Genomic DNA, 19924 nt, shown 5'->3' on the forward strand with positions numbered 1-19924 from the left:
GCTTGTTGGTATTTGGGTTTTTAATATTTTTAAGAGCCTTGTCTGTGAAGTCAAGTGGCCTGGCCAACACTAATTGCTTGTGTCTGCATACATGTGTGTGTGAGTGCGTGTGCCACACTCATGTTTAAATTATAGACTGTCGACTCAAGTGATTCGTGGTAAACTGATGCAGTTAGTTGACCCAATTAGCCATCAAAGGTTAAATACCTTTCGCTCTAAAATCATCTTTCAACAGGAAACAATATCCAATTACTGCAAACAAAAAAAATTGAGTTTTCATTTGCCAATTCACAAATTATCCACTTGATATCGAAAATGATTATGTGTACAATTTTTAATTGCAAATACATTTCAATTAATATCCTCTGGTGTTATTCTGAATTATCTACTAAACTAAATCACATATTTTCACTAATAATTGCCTAACATTTGCCTGATCTAAGTTTGTTAACTCATTTAGTTGGTAGTCCAGTCCCGTTTCGCAGGTGTGAGGACAACGCGAATTAATTTCTAGTAATTGCATTTAATTTACTAGAAAATTTTTCCATCAATTAAGCAGATGAATTTAAATAAATAAATATTGGAATATGGTGGCGATAAAATAAACAAAAGCATTTTCACAATTTTTCCCCTATATTTCAATATCGTGCCATCCCGTTTTTGCATTCTAGTCATCCATTGTTTTCTCTCTCATTTTGACACTATTTTTCACTCTTTGTCGAGTTTTTGCTGGCGAGCAATTTTAAACACAAATATAAACTGAAAATCAATGCAATGCCAAACATTAAACAGTAACACGACAATGACAAACAATAAAAGCAGCAAATATGAATAATGATTGAAGTGGAGGGCGAGGTGGTGCGACAAGGGGGTGTCGAGAGCACACAAATGGATTGACATGAGGTGGCTCCTTCTCACTGGGTTTAAAATTATTGACCAAATTTTCATGCCAACACACCGCAAAAGGGAGAGCCAACAAAAAAAAATGAAAACACAGAGAAAAAAAAGAGTGAAAAAAGCAAAATCCAAAAACGAAAAGAAGTATAAAGGAAAAACAAGCACAAGAGCAAACTATGGAAACAATGCATAACTGGGTCAGCTTGACATGCCGTTGTCGCAGCGAACCCTGACGGGCAAGGGTCCCTTTACCTCAACACATCTCGCCCCTTATCACCCACCTCATCAGCCATGTCCGTTTAGTGCAATATTCGGCTATGGGAACGAATGTCAATGCATAAAATTCATTCAATGACTTTTGCAGCTATTTTTCTTCCATGATGGCTGGAAAGGAAGTAAAATGGCCGGGTGGTGGGGTCGTATCGGGGTGGGGGGCAGACAAATATATATTGCAAGACATGCAATAAGACGAGGACGAACCAAATGTATGTCTAAAGTGTGTCTCTGGCTTGTCTGGCCGCCCTTCTTGCCACCAAACAAACTTGCACTTGTATGCAAATAAAATTGTACACGAAATTGACTTTATGTAGAGGCCATGTACATATACATATGTACATACATACATATAGAAGGTATATATATTGTACATTGTTTATCTGTGTGTCCATATACAATCTACATGTGAGTGAGTGTGTGTGTGTGTGGGTTTGTATGGAGTGAAACCTTAGACCGAAACATGACTTTGACTAACGTTGCTGCTGCATGTAAATGGCACCATGCCGCACGCCATGCCACACGTTTTCCAGTAATCATCCATTATCCTAATGCCAGGTCCATGCCCAAGTCCCCTGAGTGTGACCGTGTGTGAGAGAGTCGCCGTTCTCTCTTTCCCTTTGTCTGTTGTGGGTTGTATATGCGTGTGTGTGTGTATGTGTGTTCCAATGGCCGATTGGATTATGCCTTCACCTGCGTGCACTACTCGACTTTCCCTCTTCTAGACCATTCTCTCCTTGGCCCCGAGACGTTTATTAATGATACGACTGGCATTTTATTTTTGCCTAGTTTTGCGGAGGGGCACCTAAAACGATTTGTATAATCGCTGCTCGAAATCATATTAATTGGTCATGTCTCCACGGTCCCGTCTCTCATAGTAGTCAGTCTCGCAGGTCTTGGTTCACTCCAAATCGATAGTTCAAAACTGTAAAACCTTAAAGGTCATATCCCTTCATAACTTGGATCATGTGCGTCATAGAATAACGAAGGCAATTAAAGCTAGGTGCGCGCACTTGGCAACCCCCTTTGCTTTTGCTTTGGCTGATTGTGAGACATATAATTTAAATTTTTGATTTCATTTTTCTAACCCATTCCCTGTCAATCTTCACTTTGTGGGATGCCCGGCACCTGTTTCGTTTCTCACATTCAAAACGAACCGCCATTCGTGGCGCCTGGAAATCGATACTCATAAATTAAAGTCATAAAAAGGCAAACATAAATATCAATAGCAGCATAGCATAGCTAAAGGCGCACAAACACGAATTTTTCAAGAGCCGTCAAAGGGCAGCCAGACTGGCAGAAGGAAAATCAATCCAAATCAATGATTAGTGTCTGACATTTTACGGCCAAAGTTTCTCCACCTGAAAAAGGACAAAGTTTCACGATGATTGGGCCCTTAAATCTAAGAGCAATAATTTAATTTGAGCTTAGCGATAAAGTCCAGTTTGTTTGTTTTTGTTTAAATACATTATATTTTAAAAGTAAATTAGAACTCATTTTGAAACGAAAGAGCACACAAATTCCTTACATTCAAAGGCAAGTTACTTGTCCCTTAACAGACAGCTATCAAAGCTTATGTATGAACAACCAAATAAAAACACGAGAATGTAAGTTTTGCATTTGAAACATTGCAAACTCATTATGCTGCACATTGTCTGGGCCCTTTTGACCTGGCCGCCTCACATTCAACCTGACTATTAAAAATTCATTACGGTTCGCCACCAATGTAATTATGCGCTTCAGCAAGCGAAACAAAACGAACAGAAATCGAATACGAACATTAAATTCTTCAACTTTTACCACAAAAAAAGAGAGCTTGAAATTTAACTCGTATGAAAGTCCCATTAAAAATTAGCTGATTTGTCAGTAAGTTATGACTTTTCTTCTTTGCTCAAGTGGCTTAGAAGTTGGCAAATCTCTGGGTATTAAGGGATCTCTTAAAAAATGTGGTATCTATATTGTACAATAAAAACTTAAGCTAATTGGTCATAGCTTTTGGAAGTCTACTTAGTATACTAAAATGAATATTAATCCGAACAATCCATTGGATTATATGCTTAGTATTGAACTATTAAAGTTTCCTTTAAAGAAGGGAGAGAAGGCCTTTAATTTGCTTTCAAATATATTAATTACAAATATCTAGAAAATATTCTTATTTAGTTAAACTAAAAAGGCAGCTGGCAGTTTTTTGCTCTACTCCAGTATCTTTTTTCTCTAGAATGTCAAGTGATTTGTTATCAAATTGCATTTGTCATGAACATGAGTTGAGACGACGACAACTGTCAGTTGACGCTGTGGGGATGGGGATGGGTATGGGGATGGGGATGATGATGACGTCAAGGTGTAGGTAACCGCAAATGGTTGGGCGGAACTGCAGTATCCGTTACTTCCGTTTATGTCGCACATACTTAATTACATCTCAGAGTCATTGCTGCAATGTGAGCCGTAAAAGTTTCTTGCAATTTCTTGCAATGTCAGTCAAAAGAAGTAACTTTTATGAGATGCTGCGATGCTGCCACAAGACTTCGCTACAGACTCGCTCCAGATTCTGGCAAGAACTTAATTAGATCTTTTCTCATTCTACTTAATTCGCATAGCCAGAATTGGCCAAAAGAATGTCGCATACTTGCGGGATTTTGTCTTTTGTAAAGAATTCCAATTTAAATCGAATTTTCGTTTACGTCTCGGTCTCCATCTCTGTGTCTGAGACCAGAAACTTGGCCAAGTGTGTCAATGCAGTGACTCACTCTGGTTGACATACAATTTGTGGTACATTTATTGGCTTGTTTGGTCAGTTCAGCACAGAGACAGAGAGGGATACAGACATACTCTAGGTTTATAAAAAGAAAGAGAGAGAGTAAGAGAAAGAGCCAGAGACAGATATTTAAATGTGAAGCTTACCAACTGACTCAAAAGCTGGACACACTGGACACAGCATTGACACACATATTTGCACAGCTGGTGAACTGAAACCAAATGGCTTCAGGTTCTGCTCCTTGGCCATGGATGGTTTTCGGCATTGGCAAGGCTGTTGGCCTGGTGTGTTCTCTAATATGCCTTATTTATTACACATTACCAACTAAAATTTTGTGTAGAGCAGTAATGAAAGGAAGTAGAAGGACATGTTGTTACCAGCTGCAGTCTGGCAGAGTCTGCCTATACATATGTCCGTTACCGTAATGTTAACTTATGCTAAAACTTGAAACTTTAAATAAATAAACTTTGAGTTGGAGTCTGGCTTGGTTTGGTTTGGCTTTGCTTGGCTTGAGTTGGCGTTGGCACACGTAACAATTTGTGAAGCAAACATGGCTTTATTTTAGTTTCAATTTTCGCTTCGTTATTTTTCCACACACACACATATACACGTTCACACACACACATGAATGTTGGGCCTGCTGTTTGTTTTAGAGCTACATTCCCTTCTGTCTTCTGCTCTTGCTCTCTTCATAGTCTCTTTGCTTCACGGCATGTTGTCTTTGCTTGTCGTCTTTTTGCCGCCATTTTACGCTCGTTATGGCAACACTTTGGCTCAAAAGCAAACGACAACGATGATGATGACGTTGATGGCGATGGCGATGACGATGACGAGGACGATGGAGACCGAGTTGGAGACGGAGCACAGCTCAAACGGCGAACGCGTTGCACAAAAAATTGTTGAGAAAAAATTCATTGCGTCTTCTCGTTACCAAGGCAACAAAGCAGCAGCAGTAAAAAAATCATTTCAAGCAGAAACAACAAGGGATATGCAGAAAACGCCTTCGCGCCTCCTTTGCCTCTTTATTTTGCTTTCGTCTCTTTTTTATTTTTGTGGCCCAATGTTTGTCGTTTGTGTTTGCCTGCATTCGCCTCGTTGACTGGCTAGAATCGTCATCATTCTCTCGTCCCTCTACCGCTTGCCGCACGTGATTGACTGCAACATGTCTGCTATGAACTCTGTTCCGCTTCTCGACCTTCCCTACATACATCTCTTTTTTTCTCTCCACCTTGTTGTTGTTGTTGTTTGACAATAATTTTCTTAAGTTCATTCCCGTTGCACTGAGCGTCGCTTTTGCCAAGGCAAAGATGCGTGTATTGCATTTGCCTGTCGCCTGTTGGCATTTCCTTTTTCTGTTTGTTAACATGATTGCTCACGGGAGTGTTCGACACTCTCTGCTCGACTGTGTGTGTGTGTGTGTGTATGTTTCCCTTTGAGTAAAATCACAGAAAATTACATGTAGCATATATGTTTTATCATATTGATTTGGTAAATATTTGTGCTCGATTTGCTTGATAAGCAGGCGTAAAGCTCTAAAGTGGTAAAGTGAATTAATTCGCGGAGGGAGACAAGCGAATGCAATGCATTGCTTGCATATTGCGCATACGCCACCGACCAAAGCGAGACTAGACAGCCAAGAAGGCGAAGGCGAAGGCGAAAAACCGCAGCAGCAACACCAATAACAACAACAGCAACAATGACGACAACATCAGCAACAACTTTTCGCATTTACCCAAGAACTTTTCAACATTTTCTTGTTATACGTTGATGTTGTTGTTGCTGCTGCTGCTACATGGCCATAGACCCACCATAGACCCACTGAGCAAATTGTAAATGAAAAAGTTTTTATGTTATTCAGTGTTTGCTGTGGGCGGGTCTGTGTTTCCGTTTACTTTTCCAGTTTCAGTTCGCTTATGGATTTTGTTGTTGCCATTGCCATTGCCGTTATTGCTGCATTATGTCTATTGTTGTCTATATAAATTTTTCGTTGAAAGTAATTGTAAATGCTGTTCATGGTTTGACTGTCGACGTCGGCTGTCGGTCGGTCTCCCTTTCTCTCTCTATCTCTCTCTCTCTCTGTGTTGTTGTCAATATTTCGTTGTGCACTTTTTCAAGAGTTTTTTTTTTGGCCCTCCACCCACATTCTCCTCTTCCGAAAAATACAAACATTTCCAAGGCTAACGCAAAATTTTTAAAGTCATTGAAATGCCAAAGTTAAATATAGTAAAATTGTGATTTTTTTCAAGTAGAGTGCAACTGTAAAACTGTGTATAATGGAACATAAATTGTAAATTCCAGTAAAAGAAAAATGCTAGAATAATTATTATAATCAGCAAACGACAAAAATAATAACAGTAAGAGGGAAAACTATCATTTTCATCATCAACATCATCAAGCTGACGGCTAAGAGAAGCCCAACTACAACAACAACAACATGACCCGCTTTCGCATAAAAAACTTAAAAATTCTATCCTGCTGCCTCAGCGTTTGGGTCACACTCTTTGGCAGTGCCCTACATCTGGCCAGTTGCAGTGAATTTCCCGAACGTGAATGCTGCGATCTAACGACCACCTCAACAGTGGGTCCCCTGCCCATGCCACCGGCTGCCCTGCCCACAGACAAATCCATATCATCGGTCACAACGGCCTTGGAAACAGATCTGACCATCGGAAGATCGGGTAAGCGAGGGGATTACATTTTAAACAATTGATTGACTTGAAGCATCTATAATTAGCACACGTGCAAGTTGAATGAATTTCCATACACTTGAACGGTCAGTGTGAAGGTAAAAGGTAAAGTCGGATGATAGTGAAAGATGTCATCAGCTATGCTCCAATTAACACGATGACCTTTTTGTTCCCGGTTAGGTCATCTAGTGGCGGAAATATGAATATACACACTGAGCGAGAGGGAGAGAGAGAGAGATGTACATATGTACGTCACCACAGTTTGCGAGTCACTGTGTGTGGCACACGTTTAAAACAATTTAAAATGCAAAGCAAACGTCAGCTGTAAAACAATTTATATTCAGTTTGAATTGAGGTTTTGTTTCACATTTTATTGTGCGGCAACACACACACACACCGAGAGAGAGAGACATTTTATATATAGAAAAGAGAAGGTGAGTGTGAAGAGGCGTTGCAGTGGGGGTGGTCTTTTTGGGGGTGGCGGTAAGTAAAACAACTTGACTTGTTTTAAATGTTGGCTGAGCGTTGCTACGTGCCGTAAACAGGCAATAGCAACTGCAATGGCAACAACAATTGGCCCAAGCAAACTAAATAAATATGCCAGACCCAGTCCATTGGATTTCTAGTATTATTTTGTTTCCGCCCCTCCTCTTCACCCCTTTGTCTTCACATCCTTGTAGTCTCGGTTTTCCTCTGACTTTTGCTGCAATCGCTCGAAGCAAAAGAAGAATAGTTTTCTCTTTTTCTCTACCCCTCTTTCTCTTTCTCTCCTTCTGCGTCTGTGTGTGTGTGCTGCATTGTGGCCAAGTTTGTGTGTTTTGTGGCACGTGTTGTGACCAAAGATTTCATACACTTGATGCAGTTAACGAGCTTCAAAATGGTCATGCTTATGTAACATATAAAAAACCAAAAGAGTTGGGGATGAGAGCAAAAAAAGTGTAGGAGGAAGCAAAGAAAATGTCAATGGCATTTTATTATTCTGCTTTCAATCCCTTATTCAACCATTTGCCAGGCAATTAAACGCAAAAAAAAAGTTCTTTGGCTATCCCCCTTCTTCGCCTCATCCAACCCCAGGGTTTAAATGGCAACTGTGTAAAACTTTTAGCAAGAGTGCACAGAAAACTTTTTGGCCAAACAAAGCAACAAAAAAAAAAACAGAGAATAACGACGTAAAATCATTGTTAATGGCATTTTCATAAAATTTTCATTTACCTACATTAAAAATGTCAAAATGGTCGTCGGCGAACTCAACAAAAAAAAAAACCTTACGCCGAGTGGCGTAAGTTAGGAGTGAGTAGCCAATTTACCATCCATTGGACGTTCAATTGGCTCAAAGTAAAAGTAAGTGCATTAACCTCGTGCAACTTGCAACATAAAACAGTTGAACAAAACGAGGCGTGGCGCCACAAGAGACAGACAGATCCACACACACACACACACATAGAATGAGAGACGTTTGTAACACGCACTGGCAGCAGATCCATTTACTAGTAATTGAGTTTATTAAATAATCATAAATATCGATTCAATTTTGTTGCCATTCTGTTACGATTTCAGTTACCGTAGAGCCAGCTACATATTTATAAAAAGAAGAAACAAAAAAAAAAAAAAAGATGATGGCAAATTGGTTATTACGAATGCAAAACGCTTGAAAAGGTAAATGTGTTTGATTAATTGACTGATTGATTGACAAACAAAGTGAGACAGAGCGAGACAGATAGACTGACCAAACTTGCCTTGGCAAATTAGTCATTAAAGTTTGCTCTCAATATGCTTGACGTTTGAGCTACCACAAAAAAAAAGGTTGAAAGCAAAACTACAGAATTGATTGAATGTTAAGAAATCGTTAGGCAAAGGGGAAAAAAGGACACACGCACACACACACACACATGAAAATGCAATGAGGTTGACGTTGAGGGACATAAAAATTTCTGTTATATTTTTTACTCGTATTTTTCTTTTACTGCGATGGCCATGTCCATGTTGGTCCTTCGTTCTGGCCCGACGACAGCCGTGTATGTATGTATGTATATAGATTTTAGATTGAGTTTGCACCAATGTACACAAGTTCCTTGAATTCGAATTCGCATTTGAATGGGAATTTTTCTTTTTAGTGGCCAATGTCTACAACGATGACGATGACGACGAGGACGAGGACGACGACGGATGTGCCTTCTTGAGTTGTGTGGGGCTGTCCGTCTGCCTGTCTGTCTGTCCGATGTCGTTGTGCTAAGGCATGACATAAGATTTTAATCAGCATAAAATTTTCGTTATTTTTTTTCTCTTTGAGACATGTGTAGTAAATTTTTGTTTGGTCAATGCAAAGGAAAAGGGAATGTTATTCATATTGAATTGAATATTTAAATGATTCAATGCTCTCGTAAGTTGAATAATGGGATAGTGAATACTTGTTGTTGCATTTTATCTGCTTATGCTTAAATCGCATCAATTTAAAACGCAACAGACACTACACACATATGCCCTTAAGTTATTCCACCTTAATTATATTGCAACACTCCGATGCTCGACCCATTCCGACCCAATTCGATGCACACACACACACACACATTCACATGTACATATGTTCGCGCATAGGTGCCTGAAGGTCCATGTAACACAATGTTTTATGTACTGCCCCTCGTGTGAGTGTACTCGTCTGCGTGTGTGTGTGTGTGTGAGCGTGAATTAGTTATGAAGCCAAAGTCAAACTGGGTCAGCACTTCTTTTACTGTTTCTCCTGCTGTTGGCTGTTGCTGTTGCAATGAGTGTGGCCATATTTCGTATTTGTGTGTTTGTGTGTGTGTGTGTGTGTGTTACCAATGCCAATTTAATGTTATTGCGTATACGTGCCCCAACCACACAACAAACCGCGCCACGCACCTCCCACGTCACCCGTTACCTTTACATTGTCAATAGTTTGTGTTGTGCATTTACAGGAGTTGCAGTTAAAATTGTAATTAAATTCAACGCTCACTCACATAAGTAATGCAAATTATTTATACGTGCCAACCTGAAAGCCTGAAAAATACACAACATATTCAGTGGAGGGGTGTGTATGTGTGTGTGTGTCTGAGCCTTAATGCAGAAGCATCAGGTCGAGTAAAATATTTCAATTTGTAGCACACTCAACCAACCAAGAGAAAAGACGAAAAAAAAAGCCACAAAGAAGCTTTCTGCACTTAACCTTCTGCTCAGACTGATGGGCGCGAGATGTTGCTGCTGCTGCACCATCATCATCATCGTCATCAGAAGTAGCATGAATACGACCTTCATGAAATGAAGAAAGAAAAAGGTAGATGGCAGAACTCACACGCTCTTCTTCTCTCTTCACGTTGTTTGCCTGGCAAATTAAAAATTCAGCACAAGACAAAAAGCAACAGCAGCGACCTCAGCAATGGCAAAAGGTTGCCTGCCCGTCGCCTGCCCGATCTTTCTGCGTTTTCCCTTTAGAACAGTTGGCAACCGCTGCTTATGGTCTCGACCTGTCTCGATTTCACTTCAAATGAGAAAAAATGTTCATAGCGAGAGCCAGGCAAAAAGTAAATTAAAATTGTGTGTTTATTTGCACGAAATTCCAGCCAGGGCACAAAAAGTAGAAAGTAAAAAGCAAAATACAGAACAAAATATGCTACCTTTTGCAGTTAGCAACTTGCCCCAGACAAAGTCCCCCATGCCATACCAGGAGAAATCTCCCCTCCCTCCTTTCAAAGAGTCTGATGAAAGCGCTTTAAAGTCATCAGCCATTTGGTGGGGCGCTTTAACAGTCTCTCTGCCACCCTCTCTTAGTCCATCTCTAGCTGCGTGTGGTGCGTGTGTGTGTTGAAAGTCAAGGCTGCTAATTAAGTGCCTTTTTGGGGTTAAATACTTATACATATCCGCGTGTTTGCCGCACACTCTGTCAGCTTTAGATACATCTGCAGCTCACAGATACACAGATTCAGATTCAGATTTCACTTTTTTCTTTATTTTTTTTCCAGTTACACACTTGTCTGCTATTCTTTGGCGTTTGTGGAACACATTTGAGCGGGGTTAAACCACTTTTGCGTGTGTGTCATGAGGATCATGGTTTTAAGCTTTTGGAGCTTAACATCAATTTTTGAGGGATTACAGCTTGTAATATACTGCCATATGTAGGGCAACTAATATCGTCATGTGGTTCTTGGTTCTCGTTTCGCGCTTCTCGTTACCAATAATCAGAGTCAGTCAGTCTCTCTCTCTCTCTCTCTCTTTGCTCTTTCCTGTGTGTGGCATTAATTGAATTTTGTCTAATTAGAAATGCAACTGCTAGGCTTGCAATACTCATGATTCCATTAATGACACTTTAATGGGCCACAAAATTCATACTGTCTGGTGAAAAATAAATCACCTTCATCTGCTGGTGGCAAGTTGAGCAACATTTTTCCCCTAAAATACAAAAAATAGAATGGTGCTCAGGTGAATATATTTAGATACATAGAACTGTATGTATAAATCACAACCAGGCACACACACACACACCCACACAGAGACTGAGTCTCTGGTGCCTTGGCATGGCATCATCCATCAAAATTCACTTTTCATATAGACCCAGTGTGGATTCAGTCTATCTTTGACTCTGGCACACATTTAACCCGCACGTAGTCGCAATTTTAATATAATAGCAGGCTGAAGCCACGACGAGTTGTGTTGAAGGCATATCAACGACCTAGTAAGCATCTTTATATAATTTCATGAGGCTGTCAGCACCCACACACACACACACACGCCACTCAAGCAGTCGCCCATACACATAAAGAGAGTGAGAGGGGGAGGGAGAGACAACATGGAGGACACCTGACGACCGCGCACTTTGCATAAATTTGTTATGCATATAAAATTAAAAGCATATTTTTAGGCGTTTGCTCTAACCATACAAACGGCATTCGTGTTGATATTTTTATGGCAAATATTCGTAATTTGCCTTACTCCCTTTTATTTTTTTTGGTTTTCGTTTGTTTGCCTGGCAGCATCACCGAAAAGAGATACACACACACACACATACATATACAGTTTGTGTATCTGTGAGATACGCAAATACATCAGGCAACAAATGAGCAAAGTTTTACTTTTATTTAGTTTACTTAAGATTTGTTCGCTGCTCTTTAAATTTATTCGGATGTTTGCCTTTTGCGACAAATAAAATGGCAACCAAAAAGTTGAGTTCAAATGAAAGAAAACAACGAAAAGTTATACAAAACGCAAAATGGTGGAAATATTAACACGCGTGTGTGTTTTGTATTGTGTTTGCTGGTGTGTGTGTGTGTGTGTGTGTGTGTGTGCATTGGTGTGTCTCTTTGCCAGCCGAGTCGCATGTCTGTGAAATTAAAATGAACTCACTGCCACGCAGCCGAACGTTGACGTTAGTCGACGCTGAGGTTGAAATCAAAATACATTAACGCTTTGCGTGCCACAGCATTTGTCTGTATTTGTGTGTGCGCGTGTGTGGGTGAGCCACTTCATCACCACCTCCCCCACCGTCTGCCTCCCGAGCCCCATCATCATCTTCACCACCTTCCGCACACATATGCAAATATTTCAGCCAACCGACAAGCCAAGCGACACTCAACATTCATTTTGGGGCACCTGCCTACCTGGCCAACCCCCCACATGCCGCACTTCTTCACATTGCTTGCGGCTTAAGTTTGCGTTTTTATTTAATTGCGGAAATTGTGGCTTCGCGTTGCCAACACACACACTTCTACACATACGCACAAACACACCCACTCAGATACCGGTTGCCTTTATAATTTCTTTCATAACGCAACGAAGCATTGTAACATATTTTTATGGCCTTACATTTTTCTGCTTTCAAACATGTTCATGTGTATGTGTTTGTGTGTGTTTCTGCCAGTCTCAGAAAACATTCTTGGAATTCAAAAGCAGATATGAGTTTTGATACCGTCAAAGTGGTTGCAGCCAACCACCATCCATTCCATCATCCATTCACCCATTCACATATAAATTGAGTCAAGTGCGCCCTGCCGTGGAGGAGTCCGGGTCAAGTCTGGGGGGCGTAGACGTACATAGACTGAGACGGCATCTTCTTCATCTCTCTTGACAAACCAAACTAATTAGAAAGTCGCTTTAGATGCCGTTTCATGGGTTTACCCACAGGTCGAAAGTCGTTAGGCATAAAATTAAAATGAAAAAAAATTTACTTTAATTTGTTCATCTCAAAAAAGAAACACAAACCAAAAGGTGGGAGAAAAAAAAATTGGCTTAACATAAATCATAGAACAAGAAGGTGCTAAATTGTGGAAAACCTTTTACGTTTAAACCCAATAATCAAAGTACTGACCCTATTAGACTTTGAGGACTAACTTGACTCTACATATTCAGGATAAAGAAAATATTTGCCAAAAAAATTGTCCGTTAGCTTAACCCTACACATAGCTCATATGAGAATTCTAATACAAATCCTTATAGGTAAATACAATTCCATTGGCCTCTTCTTTTCTAACACCACAGAACAATAAGGACAAATTATTAATAGGTTAACAGAATGGCTTACTGTTATAACTCTTAAATATTTTATAATATTCTTACTTATTTTGATTGTGTGTTATTACTACTTGAGTCCTTTCGAACTAAATATAACTTTCATAATAAATGATCGGTTGTAGTGTGAAAATAAACGAGTCAAAAGTAAAGTGAAACTTCTCTTGCCAGTTTTTCTTGGTTCAAGTAATAATTGTTAATTCATTAAGTCGCACATGGCGTATACGTAATGTACTACTTACTACTATCAAAACAAAAAAGTGACCCAATTTATTGATTTTAATAAATTGCCAGTCGATTCATAAAACAGTTGGAATAAGTAAATTGGAATGCCGTCACGCTGAGTACAAATGGCTAGCAATCAGCTTATGAGTAGCTTATGTATGTTTGTATATGTGTATATGTGAAAGCTGATGCCAAATATTGGTTATGTTGTTGTACGGACTGCTGTTGTTGATGTTGCTGTTGCTGCTGCTGCTTGTAACGAAAGACTTTTAATGTGTTTTGCGAGCTCATATCAAACCATTACGATCTAAATGACACTTTGACAGAAGCAGGGAATAGTCGGAAGAAGCGAGGAGGGTGTTCGGGAGGTTGAAAGGCAAGGTGAGCCAACTCGAAACGAGGCAAGGCGAGTCGAGTTGCACGCAGTCGATGCCGGCAGCGATAAGAGCAAGAAAAATCGAAGCAAGCAACACACCCACAAAACTTGAGACATACACGCTACTTAACTGTTAATATTTAAAGTTGCTGCAACAATATTACCTCACCCGAAACCGGAAGCGGAAAGCTTTTCGTCTGCGGAAGTCCTCGTGTATAGCTGTATGTGTGTGTGTGTGCATGTGCTCCTGCTGCAATCTCGTCTGTGGAATATTGGATGGAGTGTAATGACAAAGCAACAACAGCAACAGCAGTGGCAACACCAACATTGAATCACAATGCGTTTAAGCAGGCAGCACTTATACAAGCTTTTGTTGCCTGCCCTGAGACACTAACGAACCGACGACAGGCGTGTCGGCCCTCCACCTGGCAAACACTTTCACTAACGCTTCGCTGGTTTCCTGCTAAAGGGAGTCCTTCCCTACCAATCTGCTGTCTCTCGCACCCTCTCTCCAAGGTCCTTGCTGCCTGCGTAATGGCGAATCTACTGCAATAGTTGGCTGTCTGCGATTGCTTCATTTTGCAACGTTTCCCAGTTTCCTAGTTTACAGTTTCAGTTCCGCGTCCTGCTTTGTATTTCAGCAGTCGCAGTAGTTGATGATTTTTGTCGACATCTTGTTCGGCTGCTTCCGCTTCGTTTGGCTTCCTTCACCTTGTGCCATTGCCGGCTACCGCCGTTGCCTCCAACGTTGTCGTCGTCCTTGCCAGCTGCTTTACATTTTTCAATAGTTTTTCCTGCCACCCTTAGCCCCAATGGGTCCCTCTACAGAAGGTTGTCGCGTGTCTCCGTAGATTGAAAAACATTTTGCTGTGATTTTTTTCCTCTTTTCCAGTGTGTCCTTTTGCCTCCATTGTCGTTGTTTTTGTTGTTGTTACTTTTTGTTATCATTTTTTTTTTTTTGTGTGGTTGAGTTTTGTATTTCTGTGTGTTTGCCATACATATATTCTTGGCATTTTTACATTTTGCATACATTTTGTTGACAGAGCGAAATAATCTTGTCGGAGTCATGCATTTAGTTTTGAGGCATTTTGCATCACAAGCACAGAGAGAATCGTTCCATTTTGATAGATCCTTTTTAGCCAATATCATGGCATCCGCTTATAAATGAGCCAAATCTGATAAATGACAGGCATAGCAATTTTTACAATTTCAAAATATTGCACAGAGAAACTCAAAAGATGAGTGGAGCAATTTTAGTTGTGTCATTGTCTGATAACTGAAAATAATCGGATATATCATACAGACTTTATTTTAAGAACCAAAAGAGGTTTTAATCCTGGCTAATATTGAATGAAATGTTATATATCTAAGGACAATTTCTTGTATTTTTATTCGTGAAAAGAACAAGAGATGAGAGCCATGACTGCTGAGGCCATTGGCTGAGATTGGCCACGTTCACAAATCCTCTGGATATATGTTCATGAAATCCAATCTAACTCTATTAACATCTTTGTGAGGAGATACCTGCTGTTCTATATAATGTACTTCTTCAGATAGACTTACAAGTTTAAAATATATTATCTTTAGCTGAAAGAACTGAGCCCGAATGAAGGTTGTAATCAGAGCCAAGGAACACATAGAAATATTTGGTCTACGATAAAAGTATATATGTATTTGATTTAACAGAAAGTAAGGCTTATAATTAGTTTGAACAACTCAAGTGTCAGCGGATCAAGGACTAGGTAAATAACTTAATTAAACGCAGCTTAATGCATAGTTTCTATAGTTCATTGGTTTTCCTTGGTTTCCAATAATTTTCCATTTTCCCTTTCTTCTCTTTCTCTCTCTCTATCTCTCTCTTGCTCTAACACTTTTCAGATATGTAATTATATATGTATAACAAAAAATAGCCAATGGCAAATATGTATGTAATAACAATTGTACATTTTTCATATATGCATAATTTGTATAATTTTTGCGGTCACTCTTATGCGCACGGCTAATTGAAGCATACTTTCGAGCGCTGTGTGAAATTATTGACATTTATATGATTTAATTAAAATGGCATAAATGAATGCAAAAAAAAAATATACAAAACGAAATAAACAGAGAGAAGAGAAGTGCAGAGAAGCCACTGTCAGACTACGCAAATCAAATGCCGGCCACATAATAAATATGCATAAATTAAACGGATGCTAGTTAAACAATTTAAGTATTAAAGCTGCCCATCAGCCTGTCAATTGGTCAAATTGAAAAATAAATAAATTAATAATTAAGCCAGATCTGCAATATGCTATATGCCCACATATGTAAGTATGTACAGACATACATATCGTATGATTGCACTGCAATTGTGTTTCATTGGCCGTTGAGGCAAATTATGTGTAGCAAAGTCTGACAAATCTCTTGGTAAGCTGCAAAAAGCCCCCGCATTATGTTTACAAGCTAATAAATGTCATCAGCAGCAACAGAAGCCACTGCAAGAGCAACAATTGCCATTGCAAATGCAACTCCAACTGCAACTGAAATGCAAAGCCAACCAAATAGTCAACAAGGACAAACAAATTAAGCTGCTGCATTTTGCATGAAGCCAATTGCCAGCCATTTATTGAAGACCAAAGGACCAAAAATCACTTGCCCAGTCAGTTGAGAAGTTGCCAGGTCAGCAAAAGAACCACAGATTAGTTGCGATTGAGTTGATTTAATTGATTAATGTTATCCAAGGAGCAAGCATGAGCCAGCATTCAGCATGAAAGAGCCAAACAGAAAAAGGAAAAAAAAAGAAGGTAAAAGGCAATCCTAATGAGTCAACTGCTGACCTTTGCCCATTGTCTCAAACCCCCAAAAACTTCACTTCAAACCCAGTTTTATGCCAGTCATCGACCCTTGAATTTCGAGTGGGGCACACGTACCGAAAATCATTTGTGATGGAAATTGAATGTAACATTGAATGCCCGGCCCCGACCCAATCGTAAGCGCTTATAAATAATAATAACAATTCGGCTAAACCGGAAGCCAAAGTAACAACTTCCTTTTGTAGAAATGTAAACCGGTTGGACACACACAAATAAGCGTGTGTGTGTGAGTGTGTATGCGTGTGCATTCATTTATGATTGAGTGAGCCTTGTGTGTAAGGGTAATGAGCGCTCTGTGGTGTGTGTGAGTGTTGTGTTGGTGACTCTGCACATGTGTGTGTGTGTGTGTGTGTCTTTGGCATACGAGGAAAGAAAAAAAAGGTCAAAACGCAAAATGTTCAAAATGAAAACGTCAAAAACAACAACTGCTAAAGTACCAGCAACACCAACACCAACAACAAATACAAATTGCGTGTAGCTTTCCCCTTTTGTGTAGGCCTACGACATCATCCAAAGCGAGCTTTTTGTTGTTGTTGCCCCGAAAACCCTTTTCTTTTTTTCTCATTTTTGTTGTGAATTTCCGTCTGGCATGAAATATACCTATAACTTATGTAGGTGTATGTGAATATGTCGCAAAGTCATGCTGTAAAAAATACATACACATCCAACCTACCCGTATATACTATATGTAGTACATATACTAGTATATATATTTTATATAAGTGTGTGTTTGTTTCTGTTTTTTGGCGTGCAAGTGTAAGTCTGTACACGCAACAGCGACAACAAAAATTTAATTTGAATTTACACATCAAATTCATACATAAATTTTTAAAGACTCATCCAACAAATGGCAAAAAACAAAACACAAAAAACACGAGAAGAGGGTGAAAATAGAGTGAGGTAGCAAACAAGAACGAAAAAATCTCCGCAATTTGTGTGGCGTAGTAAAATGTTTAATTTATTTAAAACAACAACAATTTCCATATATATATAAGTATTGTTGGTATATGTTTTAATCATTCATATGACCATTTATGCACACAAATGTTCAGATCATATCACAATTTGACTCTATGACATAATAAAGGCAAAATATTTCAAGGCATTGTCACATGTGAGAAGCCCTGACTCGTGACCTATATGTATGTGTATGTGTGTGTGTGTACAAAAAAGATCCTTTGAAGTAAAATCACAGAATTGGTTTTCTTAGAGATGAAGGCACAGTTGAACGCCTTTAAAACTATGGTTAAAGAATAATATTCACATGTATGTATATTTAGCTTGACAAAATTTAGAAATAGTTTGAAATCGACTTCAGAAATATACATATATATATATTTATAATAAATTTTTTCTTATAACTCAGCTGTGTCGTTTTAGCCATCTTCTGTCTATATGATTTAAAACTCCGACTTATTTTCACATTTACTTGGTTTTTTTAATGTAGAATTAATAAGAGTCATTGGCAGAACAAGAGCTGTAAGGCCCTCTAGATTATGAAGAGGATATATATATATATACATAGGATTAAGAAGATATATCTTTATAAAGATATTATGCAGTGGATAGAACACTTTCGAAGAAGATATTCTTTGATAAAAGAGAACAGAGGCTTATAAAAAGAATTATTCATTTTATATTTACATAAATAAAAGGAAAGAGGAGTGTCATTTGGATATTTTATTCACTTTAAATGTAAATTTCAGTTGAAATGCCAAAAATATGTTTTTTACTCATTAACATTATTTGAATTGAAAGTTTCATTACTATCATTCATTTCTATAATCTATCATTCATTTCTATAATGTGGTTCTATATAAACTTTAAATGAAACTGTGTCAAATATTTGTGTATATACATAAACTTTGTTGTTGGAAGTTATGTATTAATTGGCTCACATGCTTACTATAAATATGTATATATACAGCTAGCATGCAGAGATAAACGTAATAAGAAAGTTGCAGCCCTCCTTTAGTTTGGGCTTTAGTAATTTGAACGATTCTGGAAAGTGAACTTTTTGGTTTTTGGGTTTGTAGCGTCACCACCAAATTCGTTAACTGCAATGGCTTAGGCCACAACTTTTACAAAGTGATTATTATTGTAGGGGAAACTTTGGCAGGGTTTTTGCCAGAAAAGTCAACTTCTCTACTTACATATACATATGTAATACAGCCATAACCATAGCAAAAGCTAAAAAAAACAAAAAAAGGGGGGAACTAAAAAAAAACTTATGTGCTCAGAGTTTTACTGAAATTTTCATGGCTCTGGCTGGCAACTATCGCATGACAACAGCAAACAAGGCAGCGGCCAGAAGGATGACAGCGATGACGTGCACTAACACCAATTAAAAGTCATTTAACATCCTTCCCCCTGACCGGCCCACATATACATCCCAGTGGTTCCTGATAACGGACAAGCGGCGGGTCCATGAATAGCTCCATAGACTGCGAATGTGGGGCTGACAGGTTCAGTTCAGTTCAGTTCGGTTCGGTTAGGTTCGGTTTCGTTGCTGTCTGGCCATATCAAGTAAATGGGTTCAAAAGTGTTGGCCAAGTACGTGGTGTAGATTTAGACGCCAGCACGTGTTGGTTTAGCCTGCCCACAAGTTTACTATGAGAGGACAGACACACACACAGAGAGAGAGAAAGAGAGGGAGAAAGCAAGAGAGTTGGTCGTCGAAAGTTTTTACCCAATCTCCGACAGCTGGTCCATAAATAAATTAACTACTTAAATTTCTTGTTGGAACAATCATAAGCCAATTTGCATATAGTGTGTGTAAGCATCTCAATCAGCCTTGACCACTCGCCTGTTATCCTTTCGTTTGACATGAAATTAAAATGTCTGGGCGAAAAAAAAAAGGAAAGGAAGGAGACACAGCGAGATAGAGTCGCAGCCAAGTGGTCATTACTCTAATTAACCTGATTTCATTCTCAATTACAAGTGCAAAACAACAAGAACAAACAAAGCAAAGCGAAAAGGAAAGCAACAACCACAACAACAGCAGCAATAATTGCCAAAAGAAGAAAAGAAAAACCCAAACAATTGCCTTAAAACATAATTGTTATTTTGCGCCTTTTCCTCTTTGGTGTCGTACCCCCCACCCCATTGCCCCTCTTCCATCTCTTTTTGATGGCGTGGTCGCTTACAACGGAATGTGATGCCGACTTTTTGGCGCAGCCATCCAAACAAGAAAAAACGAAAAAAAAAAATCAAAACAAAACACGAAAGGAAAAGAAGGCAAATTAAGTTTTTCTGCTCTAATTTAGTCTGACGCGCGTTGGTAGAAACACACACACACAACAACAACAATAACAAACAGAATCCAGCCGCTGCCTTTTGC

At 39.1% G+C, this 19924-nt stretch overlaps 2 protein-coding genes across 2 annotated transcripts in view; one reads left to right on the forward strand and one right to left on the reverse strand.

Moving 5' to 3' along the window:
• LOC137584145 (serine/threonine-protein phosphatase 2A regulatory subunit B'' subunit gamma-like) overlaps positions 1-19924 on the reverse strand; it is a 66500-nt gene that overhangs the window by 32715 nt on the left and 13861 nt on the right. The gene's annotated exons all lie outside the window — the stretch shown is intronic.
• The window catches only part of Gfrl (Glial cell line-derived neurotrophic family receptor-like), a 74029-nt gene that overhangs the window by 4720 nt on the left and 49385 nt on the right, over positions 1-19924 (forward strand). Inside the window, 1 exon segment of the mRNA XM_068299393.1 lies at positions 6175-6603. Coding sequence (XP_068155494.1) covers positions 6360-6603 — 244 coding nt within the window. The 5' untranslated portion in view covers positions 6175-6359.

The sequence above is a fragment of the Drosophila tropicalis genome, unplaced genomic scaffold, assembly GCF_018151085.1.
Source record: "Drosophila tropicalis isolate 14030-0801.00 unplaced genomic scaffold, ASM1815108v1 contig_878, whole genome shotgun sequence".
Lineage (NCBI taxonomy): Eukaryota > Metazoa > Arthropoda > Insecta > Diptera > Drosophilidae > Drosophila > Drosophila tropicalis.